Source organism: Mauremys reevesii, unplaced genomic scaffold, assembly GCF_016161935.1.
Source record: "Mauremys reevesii isolate NIE-2019 unplaced genomic scaffold, ASM1616193v1 Contig15, whole genome shotgun sequence".
In the NCBI taxonomy this organism is placed as follows: domain Eukaryota; kingdom Metazoa; phylum Chordata; order Testudines; family Geoemydidae; genus Mauremys; species Mauremys reevesii.
Genome location: NW_024100771.1, coordinates 796,645 through 821,190, shown reverse-complemented (window position 1 = coordinate 821,190; position 24,546 = coordinate 796,645). Strand labels below are relative to the sequence as shown.

At 52.8% G+C, this 24,546-nt stretch overlaps 1 protein-coding gene across 1 annotated transcript; it reads right to left on the bottom strand.

The window, feature by feature from the left end:
• Positions 1 to 544: 544 nt before the first annotated feature.
• On the bottom strand, positions 545 to 22,972 carry LOC120393128 (E3 ubiquitin-protein ligase TRIM11-like). Its single transcript, XM_039517726.1, has 8 exons — positions 22,621 to 22,972; positions 19,651 to 20,355; positions 18,458 to 18,553; positions 14,717 to 14,947; positions 12,909 to 12,931; positions 12,707 to 12,810; positions 4,242 to 4,306; positions 545 to 610 (listed from the first exon to the last, which is right to left on the bottom strand). Exons 2-8 carry the CDS (start codon positions 20,065 to 20,067, stop codon positions 545 to 547), a joined length of 1,002 nt encoding a protein of 333 aa, XP_039373660.1. The 5' UTR covers positions 20,068 to 20,355; positions 22,621 to 22,972.
• Between the last annotated feature and the right edge of the window lie 1,574 nt (positions 22,973 to 24,546).

Here is a 24,546-nt window from a genome sequence, read left to right as displayed (position 1 = left end):
ATACATTGTTTTCTATAATTTCAATCCTACTCCTCATGTGTTAAATGTTTTATTTACTGTATAAGTAACATAAGTTTAAAATTGAAAAACATGTCTATGTATAAAAATTATAATAAATGTGAAATATCTTGAACGAATAAGAATAATTTGCATATAATATATATGATATAGTTATTAAAAGCACACATATTACATTGCTTTGAGATTTTTAAATAAAAAACTATATCTGGGAATTTTTCACCAGATTTGGGAAATTTTTAGCGCTAGGTTGGGAAAAGTTGGCATCATGATATAGAAGCACTGAGGTCAGTCCAGGCTCCCTGAGCTCGGCGGTTCAGGAAGGGCGGCTCAGATGTGTGGTCTGAACTGGGGGGCTCCCGTGCTGGGGCCTGGGGGAAGAGCTGAGATCCCGGCAGATGAAGGGCTCCAGAGCCGCTGGGCAGCCTGGCCAGGGGAAGTGCAGGAAACTGCTCCCTGTAGGAATGCGCTGCCTGTAGCAGTTACTGATCTGTCAGGGGGTGTAGGACACTGCTCCCTGCTGCAGCTAACTCCTGTAGAGCTGCTTCTCACACTGCAGGGTCTGATGCTGCTCCCTGCAGGGATGCGCTGCCTGCATCAGCGAGAGGCAGTGGATTGTTACCAGTTACTGATAACTCAGGTTGTTCTTATTTGCTGCTTTATCCTAATTTGCTAAAACTTGACAGTGGGGTGGGATGGCAGCATAAAGTCTTCAGCTTCCAAACGACCCTGCCTGGGGGTACATCTCACTCAATTACCTCTCAACAGAGTGAGGTCACTTAAACATCATTTATTCTGTAGTGCCATTTATTGTGCAAACAATGTAGTACCCTGGCATTGATACTTCTGCCCAAGTGACCTGTGGGTTAGATTCATTGTAGTGGGATGTGGGACATGGAGGATAATTTAAACTCTTAATTTCCTTCAATATACTTCTATGCTGGTACGATCTCTGACCATTACAGTTCATCAGCTCAGCAGGCAGGCACAGGCAGCATGCGCTTGTCCTGTTGCCTTGACTGAGAAAGGTTCTGATCAAAGGGAGCCTAGATTCCAGCCAGCTCCTGGGGTAATAGCTCATTGGGAGCTGAAAGGGCTTGTTCAAAAAGAGATTTAGAAGTCTGTAGGTAAGGATGAGCCAGACTGGTTTGTCTCCATGCAGGTATATGTTATTTTCTGGGGGCTGGGTAGAAAGGAGAGAGAAGAATTTTGTATTTCCTATTTCCCTTATTAAGAGCCATCTATGATACCCTGACATTTTTCTTGGCAGAAGCAGTTCCTATCTAATTATTACAGGGTCAAAATATAGCTGCCATCACTCAAGAGGCATTAGTGGTGGTGGAGGTATGAAGAGGGCCAAGAAGTCCTTTCCCTCCCCTGAACACTCCCTTGCATCTACACAATAACAAAGCTAAACGATGAAGTCCTAAGAGCAATTCAGGGAATCCCAGCAGCAGATAAGACAAGTTGGTGAACTGCTAGGAGACTCTATGCAGTCAAGCACACCGATAAGAGAAGAAAGCAGCAATATAAAAGGCTGAGCCAGGGAGCAGGGTCCTCGTAACTGCTGCTATGTTGTAATGCACCATAAAAAGTCATAAAGACGCTTGGTGGAGGTTCCCTGGCAGACTCCTTGCTGCTTAATTCACACAGAGGTCTGCCAGCCAGGGGTTGCAGGAACTGATGGAGGAGCCCATTCAGAGTTAGAAATTTAAAAATAAACATTGCCTGCAATCTCTTCATGACACTTTGTGCTGTAAACTGTGAGTGACAACACATTTTTATTCCTTGTCAGATAGTAAAAACCATATTTTATATTAATCTATTTGCCAACATATTTTCCCATGTAATAACACAATAAGATTGGATAAGGAACCACAGTAATCACACATATTCTGTGAGAAATAAGGAGAGGAACACATATTTCTGAAGGAAATTTTAGGGGGAAAATTATCTATTTTTAGATTAAATTTCCCTATGTTAAAAGCTAGAGAAAACACATAGCTTCACCAGCAGACTGGATAAAAACACAAATGAATCCATCAAAAGATAATTTTAGGGTATTTGTTTTCAAATAATCAGGGTAAATTTAGGGCACACAACCATGAATGGCATATTGTGAGTAAATCTTCAGAAGTGAATTATTACATTGAAAATGTTCATAACGCATCACGTTTAAAACAGTAGTCCTAGCAATGCCATGTGATGTGCCTCCCCTCAGACTCTGCTCAGCTAGCTCTTCAAGAAATTAGGTTCAATCGCTAATTTCAAGGAATTTGACCAATCGGGTCACTATTTTTACAGAGCATTGCAGAAAGTGGTGGACAGAATCAGAGGAATTGTGATGAATTTCCTGGAACAACTTCATTTTCTTTGTACTCTAAACCTCACATAACAACAAAAATATAACCCTTTCAACTGATTTATGGCCGAGAAGAAAGGTTTCCCAATAAAGCTTCACCAAATTTCATGTTATGTGTCATTAAGTCTTTAATACAATTAAGTTAATTTGTGATGATTGAGTAAAGGAATACAAAACCCTTCTCTATTTCTTTATCAAACTACATTTGTTGTGTCCTTATAACCAAGAACATGAAGAGCACCGTAGTACATTGAAATCAAGAGTAGACACTGACAGTAAATTGCCTGCAAATAATATTTGTAAAGTAAACTATACTAAAAAAATTAAGATTATAGAAGAGATTTCTATCGATAGGAAGAGAGCATTTGAGGTTGGGGACCGTGTTTTGTTAATTGATGTGAGAAAAAGAAAGGAAGGGTCATATCTTCATTACTGATTATATGTAGCTAGAAAGTTAAAAATCACATGAATTAATGCTGACAGAAGTTCAAAGAATATTATATAATCTTGCATGAGTTAGCATTAGAAACAACCCAGTCTGACATTTTAATAGTTTATTTTGTTAAGATAAATATTTTGGATTTCTTCAAATTCCACAGTTGAAATACAAATGACGTTATTTAGAGAAGTTAAACTTCAATATAGATTTGAGGGAGGAATCAAAAAATAAATGTAAATAATTCCATGTTTAAAAATATGTTTAGATGATTGTTTCTGCAATACTGATTGAATGTAAATTAAATATTCCTGTATTTACACCTTGTTATGATAGTATTTTCTAAATTAGACTAATCTCTTTTTTTTCATATTTTACACTGAGATTTCACAGAGGTAGAATCACCCCATCCACCCCTATCTGCTACCCCTGGGGCAGGGGATGGGCAAAGGCGAGGGCTGGGGGTTCCCAGGTGTCCGGTTTTCGAGTGGAACCTCCAGTTGAAAAGGGAAACTGGCAGCATCCGGTCAGCACAAAAAGTCCAGTTGCTGCAGTAACTGGCCCCCACAACTGGGGTGGGGGGGAGAGAAGAGCAGGAGGGCTGGGAGGGGCCAGTCTGTGCCACGGGGTCACTGTCAGGGACCGAGATTCCCTCCGGCCTGAGCTGGGACCGGGCAGATTATCAGGGGAACCGCGTTTGTACTCCCAGCGTTGAGACCAGGACTGAAATAAGGGTGGAGCGTCCCGGAGAAGGTGCCAGTGAAAGTGAAGAGATGGGACCTGTCAGTCACATTGTAAAACGAGACCTCGCCCGCCTCGTAGTCCAGGAAAATCCCCACCCGGCTGGGCCTGATGCTCACAGGGAGAGGGGTTGCGGGGGAGGTGCCGGCCTTGTATCCCCCATCCCTCAGCCACACGACCCAACATCCATTCCCAGGGGCGTATGCAAACTCCCCCTTCCTGCTCAGAGATTCCCTACAAACCCCCAGGTCCCACTCAGGCTTGTCTCCCACCTCCACCTCCCAGTAACGCCTCCCGCCCGTGAGCCCTTCAGCACCCAGGACAGAGACACAAGGATCAAATCTCTCAGGCTTGTCAGGCAGATCCTGGCTAGTGTCTCCAAGTCTCAGGCTACGTCTACACTACCCGCCGTATCGGCGGGTAGCGATCGATTTTTCAGGGATCGATATATCGCGTCTCATCTAGACGCGATATATCGATCCCCGAACGCGCTTCTATCGATTCCGGAACTCCACCGCCCCGAACGGCGGTGGCGGCGTCGACATGGAGAGCCCGGACATCGATCGCGCCGTGAGGACGGGTAAGTTATCGATATAAGATACTTCGACTTCAGCTACGTTATTCACGTAGCTGAAGTTGCGTATCTTATATCGATTTTTCCCCTTAGTGTAGACCAGCCCTCACATGTTTCCGATCCTCAGACAAGACAAGTCTGGGATGAGCCGTGTCTGGATCCAGAGTCACGTCCACTGGGGAGAGAGTCACAGAGTCAGGGCTGGGGGCAGGGGCTGGTCACTGGGATCAAAGGGAAATTAACCTGCACCTCTGTTAATCACTGGTGGGGGGGTTGTTGCCTGAGGGGAGTCAGGGCCCCTCTGCCTGTGAGGCGACAATGAGGGGAAAGGGCAGGAGGAGCGGGGGAGGGGTGAGAAGGTGTCAGGGGAGGGGAGGTGACAGACTGATGCTGGGAGAGGAGGGGAAAGGGGAGGGGAGGTGACAGGAGCAGAGGGGGTGGAGGGAGGGGGAGAGGGGAGGGGCAGGCACAAGGGCTATGGGGTGATAAGGGAAGAGATGGGCACCAGGAGGACAGGGGTGTGAAGAGCAGGTTCCAGGGGGCTGCAGGGGGAGAGGGGAGGACCCCAGGAGAAGAAAGGGACAGACCCCAGGAAGCTGCGGGGGGCAAGGGATGGGGCAGGCACCAGGGAGCAGAAGAGGGTGAAGGGCAGGTTCCAGGGCACTGCAGGGGGTGGGCACCAGGGCAGAAGTGGATGGACCCCTGGGGGCAGAGGGAAGTCCGGGAAGGGGCAGGCACCAGGGGGCAGAGGGGTGTGAGGGAATGGGGGAGCTCCAATGAGGCAGGGGAAATCAAGGGGCGGGTGAGCTGCCAGGGGGTGAGATGAGGAGTGGGGAGGTGGAACCATGGGGGAAGCGAATGAACAAGCATTGGTGCCAAAGAGGCAGAATGTGGGGTGAGGGAGCAGGTGAGCAGAAGGGGGGCAGAGAGAGGGGTGTGAAGAAGGGCAGGCCCTACGGGGGCAGAGGGGTGTGCAGGGAGATGTGGGCACCAGGGGAGCAGAGGGAGGATGAAGGGAGGGTGGGGCCCAGAGGTTAGGGGAGGGGAGGGGTGGGGCAGTGCTGAGGTGAGGGGAAGGGCTGAGACCAGGGGGTCCCACAGGGGGGCAAGGGAAGGGACTTGCACCAGGCAGGCAGATGGGGCCAGGGTAGAGCTGGGACTTGGGGCAGAGGAGGAGCTGGCACCAGGGGACTGGAGGGGAGGTGAGGGGTGCAGGTGCCACGGAGTCAGAGGGGGAGGGGAGGGGCGAGGTGAGAAATAAAGAGAAGGTGGCCTGGGCGATGGTGGCAGAGGGACGAGAGGAGAGCAGGGTCAGTGGGGCTGAGGGTGGGGTGGGGCTGGGCACCAGGAAGAAAGGGGCCAAGGGGTGGGTCAGGTGTTGGGGGGCAGGGTGAGGGAAGGGTTAGGCAGCAGGAGGGTGCGGGGGGAAGGGAAAGGGCAGGTGCCAGGGGATTGAGGGGTTGAGCAGAAGGGCAGGCACAGAGAGGGCAGAGGAGGGGAGGGACAAGCACCAGGGGGCAGAGAGGGGTGAGAAGCAGGGCAGGTGGGCAGAGGGAGGTGTTAGGAGAGGGGATTGGGGAGAGGCAGGTGCCAGGGGGTCAGAGTGGGGCTAGAGGAGGTGTGAAAGCTATTTGGGGTAGCCCCCCTTTATTAATAGTTTTGCAAGCGACCAGTAGGTGGAGGCAGAAGCCTCCAAACGGCCTCACGTACACAGTACCTTGAACTTTGTAACTAATCTTTTTTTGCTGCCAGAGGCAGAAAAAAGATCCTGCTTTAACCCAGTTTTTCCTGGCCAGATAACGGTGTTACAGGGTTTAGTAACCACCAATGAAGTGTTAACACGGCATGGTCTTTGTCTGAAAGTGTATAAAAAGCTTGTGAAACTTGTGTGCAGGAGAGTTTTCTGTATCTACTACAGAGCTCTCCTTTCTTCTGCAGAATAAAGCATGTTTTCCTTATCCCTGTCAGGCTGTTATTGGCTCTCAGCTAGGCAGACCCGATATTTCGGTAACAGAGGGGTGGGCACAGGGGGACGAGGGAAGGGGCTCCCAGCTGAGGTCCCAGCCCCTGGGCAAAAGGCTACAAGGGAAGGAGCAGCACCTTTTTCTCTTAATTGAAACTAGTCAGCAAACCCGACACGGATTCACGAATAGTTTCTCTTGACCCAAAATATAATTTTGCAGCAAATAAACTATTTCTCCAAAACATTTCACCCAGCTCCACTACAAACCTCTCTGAGCAACTTAGGAGCCCCAATCCCAGTGACTTGCAATGAGAGACTGTCAACATCCCCAGAAACGCAGTTACAGGCAGGCCAGGCTCAGAACTTCAGCTATGAAACACTCCTGAGCTGCTGTTTAATTTGCCCTTTGCAGACAAATGCCCCCTGGGCCCCTGATCTCACCCCCACAAATCAGGCTGAAAATGGAGACTCGGCTCCAGCCTGAACTCTCTGCTCAGAGCCATTTGTCCCACGGACGATGCTAGTGGCACAGACCCTCTGCAGCTGCACCTGGGCGTCCCCCAGAGTGGATAATGGTCATAGAGACCATCTCAGAGCCCCAGGAGCTCAGGTGTCTCCATCTAACGACTGCACCAGCCACCCCCCTCGCTCTCATTAATCAGCCCTGGGACAGAAACACTGGGAACTTTCACACTCAGACTCGAGACACTTTGGGTCCTTCTACACAGCCTGCAGCAGCGAGTCTTGGAACACGGTGGACAGATTCAGGCTTGTGGGGCTCCCTCTTTGGAATTAAAAATAGCCACATAGATTTTCAGGTTCTGGCTGGAGCTCAGGCTCTGAAGCCCAGGGTGGAGCCAGGTCTGCCCCTCACAGTGCAAGAGGGGACATTGTCTGTGTCCACATCCCCTTCACCCCCTTCCTGGGATGGGGAACAGCAGCCCCAGGGCCCCTCCCTTCACCCCCAGGGCAGGGGAGTGAGAGCCCTCAGCCTCCTGGGCAGTGGGGCCTCCCAGCACAGGTTCCTGGGTGAGCGTGAAAGTGTCTCCACACAGAGAGCTCTGTACATGCGGCAAATACACAGATGTGCCCGTAGATCAGGATCGGGGATGGTGCTCTCCCCAGGAGTGAGGGAAGCTCCCTAAAAGTAGAGGGGTCACCCACTCGTGCCAGCCCTTCTCTCTGAGCTCCTGTCCCCGCATCCCTGAACCCTCACGCTCTCACACTGCCCCTTCTTCCTGAGCCCCTGCCTTCACACCACCTCTTCCCCAACACCCTGATCCCCTGGTCTCTCCTCTCGGCCCCCTCCCCGATCCTCGCTCACCCTTACAGCTGGTAAAAAGTGGGAGGGAATAGCCCTCCCATTGGTAAAAGTAATGGGGCCATGGCCCCCCCTCTTCCAGCACCCCTTACTCACTCCCCAACCCAAGGAGGAGAAAGAGTTCGGTGCTGGGGATACACCCCGGCTGCTGGAGCTCTGTGTATTGAGGGTTAAGGAGACAGAGACCATGTGAGCCCCGCACTGTCCTGCCAACATGGCTCAGACCTGACATCTGCCGGAGCCTCTCCCTGGGGAGGAATCGTCCCTGCAGCCCATTCAGGCCTTGGCCTCCCTGCGGAGATGGCTGGTGAGGCTGTTGTTAAAGTGAGTTACGACGTGAGCTCCTGTCCGCTGGGAACTGGACTCTGAGCCTGGGCTGAGATAGGTGACTGGGGCGTGAAAGGCCCCAGCTGCCCTCACTGCCTCCCTGAGCCAGCCCAGTGCAGCCAGACATTCAGTGCAATAACAGTGATGCTCAGGCTTGGTGACACAGCCAGTGCCCCAGCGGGCAGGGCGAGGGCCTGTCCAAGGAGCAATGGGCACAATCTGCAGCAAAGGAGGTTGAGGCTGGAGATGAGGAAACACTTGCTAATTCTCAGGGCAGTGAAGCTCTGGACCTGGCTCCAAGTGAGGTCGTGGGATCCCTCTTACTGGAGGTTTATAAGAACAGGTTGGATAAATCCCTGCCAGGGATAGTCTAGTCCTTGACCTAGCATGAGGGGCTGGACTAGGTGACCTCTCGAGGTCCCTTCCAGCCCTGCGTTGCTATGGTTCTAGGTTACAGCAGTTCCTGGGGCTGGGTCCAGGGCCCTGGCGGCTCTAAGAGTGGTGAGTGGCACGTGACAGAGTTAACACTGTTTGTGACCCTGGCAGCTCAGCATCCCTGCCAGGGGCCTGGGCTGGCATGTGGTTGCCTGTACCTGGCTCAGCAGGGTGTTACTAGGACATGGCACCTGTCCATAGGGTTGCCAGGCATCTGTTCTTTTATTGGAATGCCTGGTCGAAAATGGACCCTGGCAGCTCTAGTTGGCACCACCGACTGGGACATTAAAAGTCTGGTCAGTGGCGCAGCGGGGGCCCGGGGCTAAGGCAGGCTCCCTGCCTCCCTAGCTCCGTGCAGCTCCTGGAAGTGGCCACCAATTTACCTCTCTGGAGTTTGAAACTTTTCTAGCAGAACATAACCAAGTGTCAGCCATGGTCAAGCCTCCCTTTGAATACAGGCTGGCTCTGGGGCTGGGGGGAAATGTATCAAGAGGGCTGGCCCTTTTAGGGGAGTCAGGGACCAGACTACTTGTGACAGGCTCATGTTAGGGAGAATGAGACAACCCAGACCAACCTGGAAGTAATTAAACCCCTAGGTGGCTAGTTGGCAGCGAAACAGCTAATGAGGCTGATAAAGGGTAACCAGGGCTCAGCTGAAGGGATCCTAGGGACAGGAAGCTGCTGAGGAGAAGAGCTCCCAGGAGAGCTCACCAGAGCCGGGGTGGGGGGCACCGGGCCGCAGCCTGGGCAGGCACGGCCCCCGGCTCCCCTCTCACCGCGCTCAGGTTCTGCGGCTCCCGGGAGTGTGAGCCGCCGCCGCCCCTCCTGCAGCTCCCCCCATCCCACTGCCTCAGCACTCTGCGGTGGGGGGGGCTGTGTGCGCAGCAGCCTGGCAGCATGTTTTGCCTCCATGTGGAGCCAGTGTCTCACCGGCATGGGCCTGGTAAGAGGAGTCCCGGAGGGCAGTCAGGAGCGGGGGTTAGATGGGTCAGGAGTTCTGGGGTCCTGTCAGGGGCGGGAGTGGTTGGATGGGGCGTGGGAATCCCCGGGGCTCTGTCTGGGGGCGGGGGTGTTCATAAGGCTTGGGGCAGTCGGGACAGGTGGGGGTAGGGTCCTAGAGAGGATCTCAGGAGGGGGCAGTCAGGGGACAAGGAGCGGGGCGGGGGGATTGGGGGTTCTGACCAGGGCAATCGGGGTGGGATGTGGGAGGGAGTGGATGGGGGTTAGGGCAGGGCTCACCCCTCTTTTTTGATTGGTGAAAGATGGTAACCCTAGGCGAGAGGGGAGCCAGGGGGGACATGGGGGCTGGCACCCACATACATCCACTGTAGCCTACAGGCGCCCCCGGGGGGAAGGGGCACAGCCTGGGCAGGAGGGGCACAGCTGCTCCCCGCTAGCAGTGCCACCACCGCCTTTGCAGGGCTGCTACCCCCCTGCACCACGCTGGCTCCTCCATGGCTGGGGCTCGCTGCTGCCGTAAGCAGGATGCTCTGGCTCTCTGGTGCCTCCGGAAGGTGGCTTCTCCCTGCCGAGCTGCTGCAGTGGCCCAAGCCTGACAAAGCCCGTGAGTAGACTCAGGGCAGGGGCCACTTGGGTGGGGTTGGGAGGGCTCGCAGGGGGGCTATGCACCCTCCAGGGGAGTTCGGGGACGGGGAGCGGGAAACCTGGTCTGGGAGCAGCCCTGGGCACGGCTGGCCCCTAGGGTCTATAAAGGCTCATTGGGGATTTTCCCTCAATGAACCGAGGTGCAAGGTGGAAGTTTCGCCTAGGTGGAAAAATATCCTTGCACTGACCCTGCCCAAGAGGGTGTGTGCACCCCAGGTTACGAACCACTGCACTAAACTGATAAGATCTGCATTTTAATTAAATTTTAAATGAAGCTTCTTAAACATTTTTAAAAACTTGTTTACTTTACATACAACAATAGTTTAGACTTATAGAGAGAGATAAACCTTCTAAAAATGTTAAAATGTATTTACTGGCACGCGAAACCTTAAATTGGAGTGAATAAGTGAAGACTCGGCACACCACTTCTGAAAGGTTGCCGACCCCTGCACTAGAGGGTGTGGAGGAACATTTGGGGGCAGGGCAAGGCCTGGATCAGCCCCCATGAGTGGTGGGAAGGGAATGTTACCAGCCCTGCTTTGCCCCCAGCTCCACTCTGGTCCCACCCTAAGCCCCAGCTGGAGTTCTGGCCTCAGCCACTGACCCCCGGCCATGCTACAGGCTGCTACCCCCGCTGCAGCTCCAGCCCCAACTGTGGTTCCGCCCCCAGCCGAACCTCCATCTCCTGGCCCCAACTGCAGCCCCAGCTGCAGCTTGGGCTGCACCAGCGACTTCATTCCCGGCTGAAGCCCACGGCTCCTGGCCCCAACTGCGGGTCCACTCCCAGCCATGGCCCCCAGCTTCTGGCTCCAACTGCAGCCCCGTTCCTGACCCAGCTCCCGACTACAGCTCCCAGGGTTGGGGCACAAACCAGGTAAGGGAGGGCATGTCCAAAAGTGTTTGGGGACCACTGTCCTAGGCAGAGACACTCCCCTAAGGGGGAGGAGCTGCCAGAGATGACAATGACAGCAGCAGCTGTAGCAGGACAGAACCCTGGAGAGCTGCCCCTGGCTGGAGAAAGTGGATGCAGAGAATAAAGGCACAGTCTGAAATGACCCCAGCTCTGGGAAGATGCTTGCCAAGATACCAGCCTCAGCCATTTCAGGGTATCAACAATAACACTTACTGACCAGCCCCTAAGGGCTGCATGACAGTGTGGAGACTTCCCCATTGCACACGGGGACCCTGGGGCACAGGGAGCCCTGGTTACTCTGACACACACATTCACCCAGTGACTTCCCCGAGCTGCCAGACCCGGGTCCCTGCGGTCAGAGTGCAGGCAGTTGAGTGGCACTGACCGGCCGGGGTTGCTGGGGTGGGGGGAAGGAAAGGGTTAATCCCCGCATAGTGGTACTTTGCTGCCCGGCCCTGGCTGGTCTCTGCCCTCTGGGTGCAGCACAGGGCATGTGTCTCTGAGCAGGTCCCTGCCCACTCACCTGCCATTTGCCTCAGACACAGAGAACCCAGGTGCCAAGGGAAGCAGCAGCCCCAGCAGCCGCATTGGCCCTGGCACGGGCTGAGCCTGCGAGCGCAGCAGCAGAGGCAGCGGCAGAGAGAGGGGCTCAGCCATTGAGAGCAGCAGCGTCCCCACCCGCAGGGGAGGGGTCAGTGCTGGGACAACAGGCCTGGCTGGGTCAGGGGCTGGGAGCTCCAGCAGTGAGCGCAGTGCCAGCACCAGTGGCCCTGCTGGAGACCCTGGGCCTGGCCAGCCTGGAGCAGCCAGCGAGTGACTCAGGGCCTGGGACCCTGCCCAGGAAAGGGCTTCTGGGGGGCTGACAGGAGGCTCCCCAGGGGCTGGTGATCCCCTAGAACGAGGCACTGAGCTGACTGGCTCAAAATCCCAACAGGCTCAGGGAACAGGGATGTGGAATGGCCCAGAGCCCAGCCATGTTCAGGGTCCAGTGGGCACAGACTGTGCAGCGCTGGGAGCAGCGAGCGGGGAGGGGAGCAGGGATGTGCTGGCTCCAGCCCATCACAGACAGGAAGCTGCTTCCCCCATAGCCTGGGGTTCCTGCTCCCCGGAGCCCTGAGATCCTGGCCCTGCAGCCGGCACCGACTGCGCAGCCTCCATCGGCCGGGACAGACACACCCAGCTTGGCCCCTTCGACTGCTCCCTGCTGGGGGTGGGTGGGAAGAGAGGAGCGGCGGGGTAGGATGAAAGGGCCAGTTCAACAATCACAGACCGAGCTCACTGAATCCTTCCCAGTCCCTCTTTCCTCTGCCTTAGTTTCTTCTCTGTCCCTCCTCACTGTCAGGTTTCTGCCTTTGCCCCCGGTCTCTGCACTGGGGTTGTGGGAGGGGTTTGGACGGGGGCAGCTCACGTTCAGCCGTTGTGACAGGGTCACATTCTTGTGAGTGAGTCTCACGCACTGAGCAGCAAACCACTGACCCAACCTCACACTGGGCTGTGCTCAGAGCAGACGAGGGGCCCGTAGGATTCAGCTTGTTACCCAGTAACACACGGCCCAGGTCAGACCGCAGCAGCCAGACCGACCCCTCCTCCAGCTCAGAAAGCTGGGCCAGCCTTGTCTAATGGGGGCTGGGACAGTGCTGAACGGTGGCCACACAACGCAGCCCTCACATGTCCCAGGAGAGAGAGACAGACACTTCATCCATTACCCATCTGTGCAGCTCCTGGCACAATGGGCCCAGTCCAGGCCTCACAGCACCTGGCTCAGGGACACCCATTAACTCAGCCATGGAGGGGTCAGGATGTCAGAGTGACGGGGCCTGGTCAGATACCTGGGCAAGTAACAGCAGGTGGCTGTAAGTAGCAGGCAAACTGCCCTGCACTCAGTGCATTGGTCTCCAACTATCACACAGCTCCAAGCCTGTCAACTGGGTGCAAGTGTGTCCTGGGGTCCCAGGCTCTGTCCAGATCCCCAGGTACGTTACAGCTGAATATCCCAGTAGAATCCACTCACCTCCGAATCTCTTCAGCGCTTCCCTCATGTCAAGGGAAATGTTATACACGTTCTTCAGGTCAGTAGAAACAGCTTCTGGTTCCTGGAGTTTCACATTCTCACTCCTATGAAGAAAATGTCCCATCATCACTCAGCTGCTTGTACACACAGCATCCCAGAACCACCACCAAGAATATAAGAGCAATGAACATAGGAAACACACCTGCTCAATGTACTTTTCACATCCTGAAAGGAAAAAGAGAATCAATGTTCTGTATTAACACAATGTGCATAAAACTGTGTGAGTTTCACTCTGGGCATCAAACTTTCATCTAGAAAATAGATCAACCCTCCCAGGCTTCACTGTTTTGTGGTAAAATCTCATACACCATTTTGCATTAACACTTTTTTCATTTATATAGCTGAGGCAGGAATTTAGCTAAAGGATTCTCCCAACCCATCAGTATCTGTGTGTAAGCAGAGTCAGGATGAGCTCTACCCTGACATCTGGTGGTGAATTATGGGGAACGTGGAAAGGAATTTCAGGTATTTGCATTGGCACACGCACTCCACCTAGCATAGCCCACGGCAGCCTGGGGTGGTTATTTTGACAGTTCTGGGATCCCCAATTTCTTTGTTATTGGAGCAGGAGGAATAAAGTGTAGTCACCCTGATTATGTGAATGAGGAACTATGAGACTGCTTTATGACAGAGATGTCTCAACATCAGTTAAGTAGCACTTGCTAGACAAGGGACATGGGTGACAAAACCCAGAGAAATGAGAGAGGTTGGGGAGTGGTGTGTGTACCTAATGGGATGGGCCCCTTTTGAAGGCCTGGAACACCAATTGCACATCCTCCTCTCTCCACTGTTGAAGAGCAGAGCTAATTTTGATTCTATTAGAAGTCCATCTAGAGGCTGCTGAGCTGAATTCACATTGGGCCAATGATGCACCAGCACCTGGGCTTCTCTACTACAAGGTGAAATCACTAAGAGCTGAAATCACTAAAAGAGCTAAGCTTACTTAGCTGAGATCACTGAGTGCTGTGTTAACTAGTGGGGGAGCCTGAAGATCTATTGCTAAGCGGCTGGCAGAGCGGAGCAGTTTGCCACATGTTGGAGCAGCCCACAGAAGAGTGAGTGGAGTGGAACGGTTTGTGGGGACGGTTGGAGCAGCTCACGGGTCGGCTGGAGGAGCGGCACAGCTGGTGGAGTGGAGCTGGTCGTGGTGAAGGCTGCAGCAGAACTCCACGGAGAGGTGGAGCAGTTGGCCCTGGCCCATGTAAGGTGCCCCTTAACACCCTGTGTGTGCCCCCCACCCATTTCCACCCAGGCTGCGGGGGGGAACTCTGCAGATAAACTTTTGAACTCTGGGGTGGCACTGACCAGAGACTTTTGGGTTGTTGGACTTTGGGCTGATTGGACTTAAGACCCTAAGGGGGAAAGGACATTGCCAAATGTACTTGGAGGTGGGTTTTTTGCTTATGGTTTGTGTTATAATCCTGTTTGTGGTGTTTCTCCAACGTGATGCCGCATTGTTTCCCTCCTTTATTAAAAGGATTTTGCTACACTTGGACTCCGTGCTTGCAAGTGGGGAAGTATTGCCTCCTAAAGGCACCCGGGGGTGGTATGTAATTGTCCCAGGTCACTGGGTGGGGGCTTGAGCCGGTTTTGCATTGTGTTATTGAAACGGAACCCGGCCCTTGTTGCTGCCAACTCAGAGGGGCAGAAGGGTTACATGTGTTTATCGACCGTGATGGGTCCAATGTTCTGGGAGTCAGAGCAGGGATGGGTTCAGCTCAGTATCATTCTTGTATCATCCATTTAGTCTCCCATTGCCTCACTGGGTCTCCATGAGGAGAATTCCCCTCTAACATGAACTGGGATATTTTGGAACTGATGGAGCCCTTAGCCGGATGTTCTGTTTGTCAGTAAACCACAGAACACATTTACTCTAATAGTTGGGATCCAGACCCAGGGATCTGAGTTCTAATTCTGGATGGGTGGAGATGAATTTTGATGCTGTCTCACCTTTAGAAGCTCCACAACTGGTTGCTGATACTTCTCCTCGATCTCTATGATCAGCTGCTGCAAAGAGGAGCTTTGCTGGGAGAGTTTGGTGACATTTTCCTGTAGTCTCTGCAGAGTCTCCTTCTCCTCCTCCTCCAGTCTCTGCAGAAGCAGCTGCTCCTCCTCCCTCAGCAGTGTGTGCAGTTTGTTAAATTCACCTGCAATCATCTCTCTCTTGTTCTTCACTTTCCCCTTGAAATAGAAGAATAGGAAAGGCAGAGAAAACGTGAGCCAGATGTTGAATTACACAAACTGGGCCTCTGTCCATGAAGCAGGGGATTAGATCAGTATCAGGTTTGTAAGGAGACTTACTTCTTTGGGAAACATACCATAATGGGTTTGTTTTAGTTCACAGTTAACATGGCCAGTTCCAAAGCGGGGTTGTCTAGGGTGCTTTGTAAAGACGCAGTATGTTATTGCAGGTGGCCTGGGACGGACACAGTGGAGTGGGGAGAAATCGAGGGAGCACGAGAGATTTACAGGGGGCCACACAGGGTGTCCATGGGGGCATTTGGGTGCCCAGTGCTGGGCACTCAGACACCCAGGGGAGCCGTCACAGCGGGATGTGGGCGATGCTCCTTCTTTGACAACCTGCTCCCAGGGCTGCAAAGTTCAGGACCTAGGGCTGGTGCTAATAGTCCTTTGGGTGCCATCCTGGGGCTCACATGGGTGTTGGGCGCCCAGGGCATTGTCAGGGCTGGCTTTGGCCTCACCCAGCCTGGCCGAGTGCCCCATGCCCATGTGCCCAGTGCACCTGGGATTGCAGCCTTTAGGGAGCCCTCTAGGCTCACAGAGCAGCGGGTTGGCTGATGCCAGCTCTGTCCCTACCTGCTCTCTGGGCACTTTTCCAGACACATACAAACCTGGCTGTTAATTGTTATGCACCTAAATCCCTATTGTCTGAGGAACTGAGCACCAGCTGCTTCCAGTGCGGGCAGTGGGAGCTGCTGTGGTTCTGTCCTCTGGAAATCAGCCCACTTCTGCAGGGCTCTAAATACGATTTCAGATGCAGAACCAGAGGCACCAAGCTCTGAGCATTTCAGCTCTTGTAAATGGCCATTTTTATCTGACTAGTGGGGCACCTACTTCTCTCATCCCTGCTGCTGGTGTCTTCCTCACACCCCCCACGCTCCCTGCAGGGATTTTCTACTATAAAAGGCAGGTGACTCTGAACAGACATTTTTTCCCATGGGTTCATCACCTGGCCACAGACAAGCACAGGTAAAGCCATAGTGACAGTAGCAGGTGACTGGGATGAAGTGGCCATGTGATGGCAACAGAGGCAGCGAAGTGGCCGAGCGGTGCCTGGCTTTACTCTCACCTGCCCCTGGCTCTGCTCACTCAGGGGGTGTCCTCACTGCAATGAAGGTGTGACAGCACCGTGTGTAGACACACCCAGGCTAGCCTTGATCTGGCTAGCTCGGGTACTCGTAGCTATGAAGCCGCAGCAGCACGGGCTGTACACACCCACCCAGACCCCTGGGTGTTACTCAGTGATAAGCCTGCAGCTGGCTGTTGGGGCCATGTAGATGCACCCTGGGGGCAGATTTTCCACAGAGCTCCACAACCCCAACTGGGTTTGATGTTCAGAAGAGCTCAGCTCCCAGCATGGCCCCAGCCCAGCCAGCTGAGTGACTCTGAACCTCACCCATGGGGATAAATCATCCTCCCAGCACCAGTGTCTGGCCCAGGCATGGGGCAGATTCAATGCACGGATTGTGGGTGCAGAGAGAGAAAGAACAAACTGTTTCCTCCAGGCTGCAGAGAAGCTGCAGAGCTTTGTCATGGAGGCCACTGAAAACCGATGGCTGTAGTGATCAATGGTTCCATGTCTAGTTGGCAGCCGGTATCAAGTGGAGTGCCCCAAGGGTCAGTGCTGGGGCCGGTTTTATTCAATATCTTCATTAACGATCTGGAGGATGGTGTGGACTGCACCCTTAGCAAGTTTGCAGATGACACTAAACTGGGAGGAGTGGTTGATACGCTGGAGGGTAGGGATAGGATACAGAGGGACCTAGACAAATTAGAGGATTGGGCCAAAAGAAATATGATGAGGTTCAACAAGGACAAGTGCAGAGTCCTGTACTTAGGACGGAAGAATCCTAAGCACTGCTACAGACTAGGGACCGAATGGCTGGGCAGCAGTTCTGCGGAAAAGGACCTAGGGGTTACCGTGGACGAAAAGCTGAATATGAGTCAACAGTGTGCCCTTGTTGCCAAGAAGACTAATGGCATTTTGGGTTGTATAAGTAGGGGCATTTCCAGCCGATCGAGGGATGTGATCATTCCCCTCTACTCAGCACTGGTGAGGCCTCATTTGGAGTACTGTGTCCAGTTTTGGGCCCCACACTACAAGAAGGACGTGGACAAATTGGAGAGAGTCCAGCAGAGGGCAACAAAAATGATTAGGGGGCTGGAGCACATGACTTATGAGGAGAGGCTGAGGGAACTGGGATTGTTTAGTCTGCAGAAGAGAAGAATGAGGGGGGATTTGATAGCTGCTTTCAACTACCTGAAAGGGGGTTCCAAAGAGGATGGATCTAGACTGTTCTCAGTGGTAGAAGATGACAGAACAAGGAGTAATGGTCTCAAGTTGCAGAGGGGGAGGTTTAGGTTGGATATTAGGAAAAAACTTTTTCACTAGTAGGGTGGTGAGGAACTGGAATGGGTTACCTAGGGAGGTAGTGGAATCTCCTTCCTTAGAGGTTTTTAAGGTCAGGCTTGACAAAGCCCTGGCTGGGATCATTTAGTTGGGTTTGGTCCTGCTTTGAGCAGGGGGTTGGACTAGATGACCTCCTGAGGTCCCTTCCAACCCTGAGATTCTATGATTCTAGCAGCCGACACACCATCCCCACCTGCAGGAGAGAAACAGGAGCCATGTAACAGTGAAAACACTGCACCCAATATGGAGAATTTGCCCCTATCAGAGATCTCAGGGGTGGGTCTGCACCACTGTACAAGGGCCAGGAACTGCCCCTTCTCCTCCTGCCTATAGCTGCACCGAGATCCCCACCAGAGACACAGCCTGATGCTGCCAGCACCCTGGATGGCAGGTACCATATGCCAGGGGAGGCTGAGCTTCCCCAAACAGGATGCAGCGCCCCTCCCTTTGGAGGATGCTGCAGACCTGCTGCCTTTGGAGTGCTGCCTGCGCTCCACCCGGAGCCCTCGCTCCCGCTCTTCCCCCGAATCCCGCAGCACCCGCCGCTTGCTGCCCATCAGCTGTGTGGGGGCCCCGCCAATTGCTCCTCTCCGCCCCTCCCCCCTCATCACTCATCCTTAAGGCAGGAGGCGGCAGAAAGGAGCAAGCGGCAGGCGAGGGGGCTTGGGGGAGGGGCTGGGGCAGAGGAGCGAGCTGCAAAACTGAACGGTGAGAGGGGAGCCTCTGGGGAGGGGGCTGAGTGGGAGCCGGGCATGGGGCAGAGCAGATGGGGAGTATGGGTGGGGTCTCGGGGAGAGGAGGACAAGTGGGGGTGGAGCAGTGGGCAGGGTGATGATCCGGGCACAGGAGAGTTTCCGGCACTCATGCCCGGCCTCCCCAAATGCCAGAGGCATGCGCTGCCCATGGCCAGCACCAAGCCTGCACAACGGAGCAAACAACCAGAGCAGGTTCATAACCTCATCCTGGAGCTTTATGGCACCGTCATTCCTGGGAACGCTGCAGGGGGAAGGGCTCAGGGAGAAATAAAACCAGACACCCACCTGCCACTCTGTGATCTCCTCCTCCTCTGCAGACATCAGAGCCAGGGCCTCTTCCAGCTCCTTCCTCAGAGGGCCCAGGGCTCCCTGGAGTTTCACCTGCAGGGGCATTGCGTGCGATAAACAGCCATTAGTCTGCCTGTCCAATGGCTGGACAATACTGTCCATATTGGCATTTCATACACGAGCAGTAAATACCCTGGAAGGAGGCAGCAGACTCGGCTCTGCCAGCCCCAAAGGCCTCATGGGATCAGAGACGCCAATCTCAGATCAAGGGCTCTGCTCCCTGCAGACACTCAGGACTTCTCAGAGCCTGTGTCTGAGTTCAAGTTTCCCATCACTGAGCACAGACCAGAGGGGAAACAACTGAGAAGGTTCTGAATGATCCCTCCTGCTGGTGCCAGTGAAGAGGTTGGGGTAGCACGTCGCCGCACTGTACCCAGACCCAGGTCAGGAACAAGACCCCACTGTGCTCTCCTCTGTCCAGGCTCCCATGTGGCCTCCCTCAGGCAGCAGCCGAGCACCTGAGCCAGCGCAGTCCCATTAACTGCACAGGGTGAGTCACCAAAAGGAGACACCATGATCTGTTCAAATGGTGCATTGTTCAAAACAGGATGGAGTTGCTGATTGGCTCCAAGGGGCTCCTGGGGCGGACTCCCCTCATGGGGCTAGAATGTACTGGGGGAAATAAGAAGTGGCACCTCCCAAACATCACCCGCTAGTGGCACTGGAAGGAGGCGGCACTGGCAATAAATGGTGCCAAGCTGTGATTCTCCCCCTCCGCTCTCACACAGGGAATGAAATAATTAACAGTGTTGATATTTAAATGATCAGTTCTCCAGTCTGAAGGTAACACACTCGCATAGACTGGCCTGCAGCTCTTGTGATTTAAACCTCACTGACTGTTAACACCGACCGTGCTGTAAAAAGTCCCCTTATTTCAGCAGTGGAAGCTGGGTTTGAAAAACATTCAGAAACTCAGAGAAAAGTTTCCCACATCAGGTATCTTAAGACTTGATATTCTGATTCTATTGTCACACTGCCAGATCATTCATTTTGTGATAGCATTTCCCGTACAATGAAGGCTTTACAGACCTGAATGATGCATCATACCCATGACAGGAAACTTTCAGTGAAATCTGCCTGTAATTAAAATCCAAAGTTATTACCCATTAAACTTGACAGCAATTCCCTACCTTGTACTCCTGGGCAGCCTCCTTTATGGGAATCACCCTGTGATGTCTGTGAGCCCGGGACAGATAGCAAACCACACAGACAGAAGTTTGATCCTCTTCACAGAACAGTTTCAGAGTCTCCTGGTGTTCCCCACACACCCTCTCCTCTCCTGCTCCCTTTGCTGCTTGTAAACTCAGTCGTTTGACTATTTCTACAACATTTGCCAGCCGTCTGATCGGCCTGAGGTTTCCTTGTTGCACAGTTTCTCTGCACTGAGGGCAGGAGACGTCTGTATCTGGTCTCGCCCAGCACTGGGCGATGCAGACTCGGCAGAAATTGTGCCCACAATCTATAATCACCGGGTCCTTAAAATACTCCAGACAGATGGGGCATGTAGCTTCCTCCTGGAGACTTTCCATGGGGTTGTCTGTGGCCATGGCTCCCTCTGGACAGTGTCACAGGGTTAGTTTCACTTTCCTGAACTATGAACTATGTCCGGCCTGCAGCAGCAGCAATTGGGTGTTTCCCTTCCTGGAACTGACAGGCTGTTTGCTGAGCTGGAGCCAGATCACCAGTAATGTTCCAGCCCTGGAGGCTTTGGTGAGAAACGTCCCAACAAGGCTCTGATCCTGCAATCAGCCCCCTCTGCTGGTGTGTGGGGGTCACTGGGGCTTCACATGGACATCAGCTTCCCCTTGTCCTGATGAGCTGACAGAACTGTGTGTCTAAGGAGTGATATTTAGGCTTGGCAGAATTCATTTGATTTAATATGTAATTTTGACTGACAAATATATAAACATTCTTACAAATAAATATTAATCTTATCTATTTAAACTTTCACAGTTTCAGTTTTTATCAATATTATTGTTCACAGTTGTGGGAAATTGGGGGGGGGGGCGAAATCAGACAATATTTTTGGTCAGACAATAATTATTTTAGGACAGTGGACACCGAGATTCAAAAAGTTAAAAAGTGTAACTGTTAAAACACAAATTGTCAATATCTCATGTCAAAACATGCTAAGTAACTATCCTTAAATTAAACTCTAGTACAGGGATAGGCAACCTATGGCACGTGTGCCGAAGGCGGCATGCAAGCTGATTTTCAGTGGCACTCACACTGCCCAGGTCCTGGCCACCGGTCCGGGGGGCTCTGCATTTTAATTTAATTTTATGTGAAGCTTCTTAAACATTTTAAAAACTTTATTTACTTTACATACAACACTACTTTAGTTATATATTATAGACTTATAGAAAGAGATCTTCCAAAAACGTTAGAATGTATTACTGGCACATGAAACCTTAAATTAGAGTGAATAAATGAAGACTCGGCACAGCACTTCTGAAAGGTTGCTGATCCCTGCTCTAGTAAGTTCTCAAGCAGCATTTTTCTTACCGTATCTATTTGTAAATTTCAGTTCTTATCAATGGAAATGTTTTTTCATCAGTTTGTGTGGGCAAAGGGAAGTCAACATTTACTGACATTACTGATAAAATTTAATCCTTTCAAGTCTAGGGATATTAAATTCACAGGCCAAAAATGTGGTTAAGCTGGAATCAATGTTTCAAAGGCCTGATTCTAACGTACGCTAAGGCAGCTCTGCCTCAGTGTAAAGGGGACGCAGTGTCAAATGTTGCCAACATTCATGATTTTATAATGAATCTCATGAACATAAGAATGACCAGACTGGATCAGACCAACGGTCCATCTAGCCCAGTATCCTGTCTTCCAACAGTGGCCAATGCCAGGTGCCCCAGGGGGAATGAACAGAACAGGTGATCGAGTGATCCATCCCTTGTTGCCCATTCCCAGCTTCTGGCAAACAGAAGTTAGGGATACCTAAACAAAGGAAGTTTCTAAGTGATCTAAGTGCAGCCTACAGGTCTGAGAAGTCAGAAGGCAAATCGAAAGAACTCAACATTTATTCTTATTTTTATTTTTTAGTCTCACAAAAGGCAGTCATCATTCTGGGGGTCCTGACTCATGATTTTCAAAAGTTTGGGGTTGGCAATACTGTGCCACTGAGAACTCCGGCCTTAAATCCCCATCCCCCATGAAAAGCCCCCTAAGTTACTGCCATCATTTATCTAAAACAGCAGAGTTAACACTTAACAGATGGGGAAACAGAGAGGGCAAGGTGTGGGAATGCGCATGGAGCCGGGCTGTGGGCCCAAGCAGCAAATGAGCACAGCCCCCTGCATTGTGGGTGAAGTAAAGGAATCACTCAGAATGCTCAGTTTTATATTTAGGTCCTTAGATCCTTTGCTGGAGAAGCCAGGCCTGAAAACCTGAACTGATCACTGCCAAGGAGTTATTGCCAGCACCACGTAAGCAAAAATCAGGAGACTGCTAAAGAAAACATGAGGGTTTTTCTTCTAAAAAATTATATTCTGGACTGTTTGTTTGTTTGTGAGCAGTCAGGATTCGCTCTGGTCACACTCTCAACCTTTTCTACTCAGCCCTGAGAGCAAGAAACTTACTTTTGTTAAAGTGAGAGCTGAGATGGTCACATAATCACAGGATTCCAAGAGCTGCGGCATTAAGAGAAACACCAGCTAGTGAAGGAGTCAGTGTGAAATTAGGAAAGCTTGTGACAATCCTATTGTGATGTTTTTATGATTTGATGTGGACAGGAAACAGCTGCACTCCTAGCTATTGCAGGTCCTTACCTGGCCCCCATCACTGCACTGTCTGAGCAACTCACAAACTTCCATGTGCTTAGACTCACCATACTGCTGTGCAGAGACACCTGTACCTGCCAGTAGTGTGGGAGCAGAGTCAGGGCAGCGCTTTCAGCTGATGTTACTGAGCATGCTCAGTCTGTGTGAGCACGGTCACTACAAGCCAAGCAGCAAATCAGGGGGGGAAGCACATGGGTTCATCTGTCCCCCTCCTCCCCACACAATATCTCTGCTGCTGTGCGATGTGGAAGGTTGTTACCCCCATTTAGAAGAGGGAAAATTCAGGCCCAGACAGAATAAGTGACTTACCTGACTTCACACAGAGCAAAACCAGGATCTGTTCAGGCTAACTTAGCACCTTAACTACGGGGCAAACCTTTCCCTCTGCAGCCAGAACCTGGGAGAAGAGGATGAGGAGATGGAGGGACAGACACAGAGTTTGTCTGATAATCATCTCACTGACCCTCCCCACAGGCACTAGGCCAGTCTGTGCAGCGTCAGGTGATAATGGTGAGATCACCAGTCCCTGATGTGGTCTTTCAGGGGGCTCTGCTAGTCCCTGATTAGCTTCCTTTGATTGGCCCTGGCATCTAATTAGGCCTAGAAGTCTGCTTCACTGCCTTTGGGCTGTGTCTCTAGAGAACCCTGAGATGGGGTTTACTTTTTTATCCACCCTCTCTCGGCCTTTCTGTCCTTTTCCCAACTCTGGGCTCTCTCCTTTTATCCCAGGCCTTGTTTCCCCTGTTGGTTGCAGCTGTGGGTGCCTGTCTCCATGACTGGCAGTTGAGGCAGCTGTATGGGGGCGTGGTCAGGCTGCTTGCCTGCAGGTGGGAGAGGCTCCCCTCCCCCTACAAAACTCTGCTCAGTATGGGCCAGGGGTGTAGACCCCATTACAGGAAGTGGACAGGAGTGAAAGTGAATCATTTTTCAGGCCTGCTCTGAAATGTTCAGGCTGTGTCTGATACCTAGTCACTTGCTGTGCTCTGCTGTTGGGCCCAGCTGTCCACAGCCCCATCTCCCCTATGGAAACAGGGTTAAAGGATTTAAATACAGGCCTCTCAGTTGTAAGAAACAGAGCAACTGTCATGCTAACTCTTAGCCTAATATCGCGGGACCTGTACCCCCCAACATCCCCACCCCCATCCTCGGGAGCGGCGCCAGGATTTTTGCCGCCCTAGGCGGCAGCATTCCTCCTCTGAGCATTCGGCAGCGAGGGTCCTTCCGCTCCACGTCTTCAGGGCACTTCAGCGGTGGGTCCCAGAGCAAGTGAAGGACCCGCAGCCAAATTTCCCCCAAAGACCCAGAGTGAAAGGACCCCCTGCCACCGAATTTCCGCCGAGGATGGCAAAATGCAGCCCCCCAAATCCTGCCACCCTACGCAACCGCCTAAGGTTGCCTAGTAGAAGCGCCGGCCCTGCCCATCCTGAGAACCAAACGGGAGCTGCCCCAGGTAAGTGCTCCACATCCCAACCTCCTGCTGCCGGCCTGGGGTTCTGTTCACTCAGATGCCAGACGCCAGCCCCGCTCAGCCCGCTGGGGTCCCAGCTAGCTCCGCTCAGCCTGCTGCCAGCCTGGGTGAATGGCCTGGGTTCCGTTCACCCAGGGTTCCATCTGCCGGCCTGGGGTTCCATTCACCCAGGCCGACAGGAGGCTGAGCGGACCTGGCAGCTGGGATCCCGGCTGGCAGCAGGCTGAGGTCTGAGCCGCCAGCCGTGCTCAGCCCACTGCTGGTGTGGGTTCCCGGCCGCTGGCCTCGCTCAGCGTCCTGCTGGCCTCGGTGAACAGAACCCCAGACCGTCAGCGGGCTGAGCGGGGCCAGCGGTTGGGACCCCAGACTGGCAGCTGCTCAGCCTGCTGCTGGTCGGGGGTTCCGTCCACCAGTTCCTGCCAGCCGGGATCCTGGCCACCGGCCCTGCTCAGGCTGCTGCCAGCCTCAGGTTCCGTTCACCCAGGCCGGCAGGAGGCTGAGCGGAGCCGCTGGCTGGGACCCCGGCTGGCCCCGCTCAGCCTGCTGCTGGCCCTGATCGGGCTGAGCGGGGCTGGCGGCTAAGTGAACGGAACCCCAGGCTAGCAGCAGACTCAGCGGTGGCTGGGACCCGCAGCCTGCCATTAAAAAAAAATCAGCTCGCGTGCCACCTTAGGCACACGTGCTGTAGGTTGAGGACCCCTGTTCTAACGTATACAGTGTACACTGTGTGTACTGTGTGTACTGTACTTTATGGTAATTTTCACTAT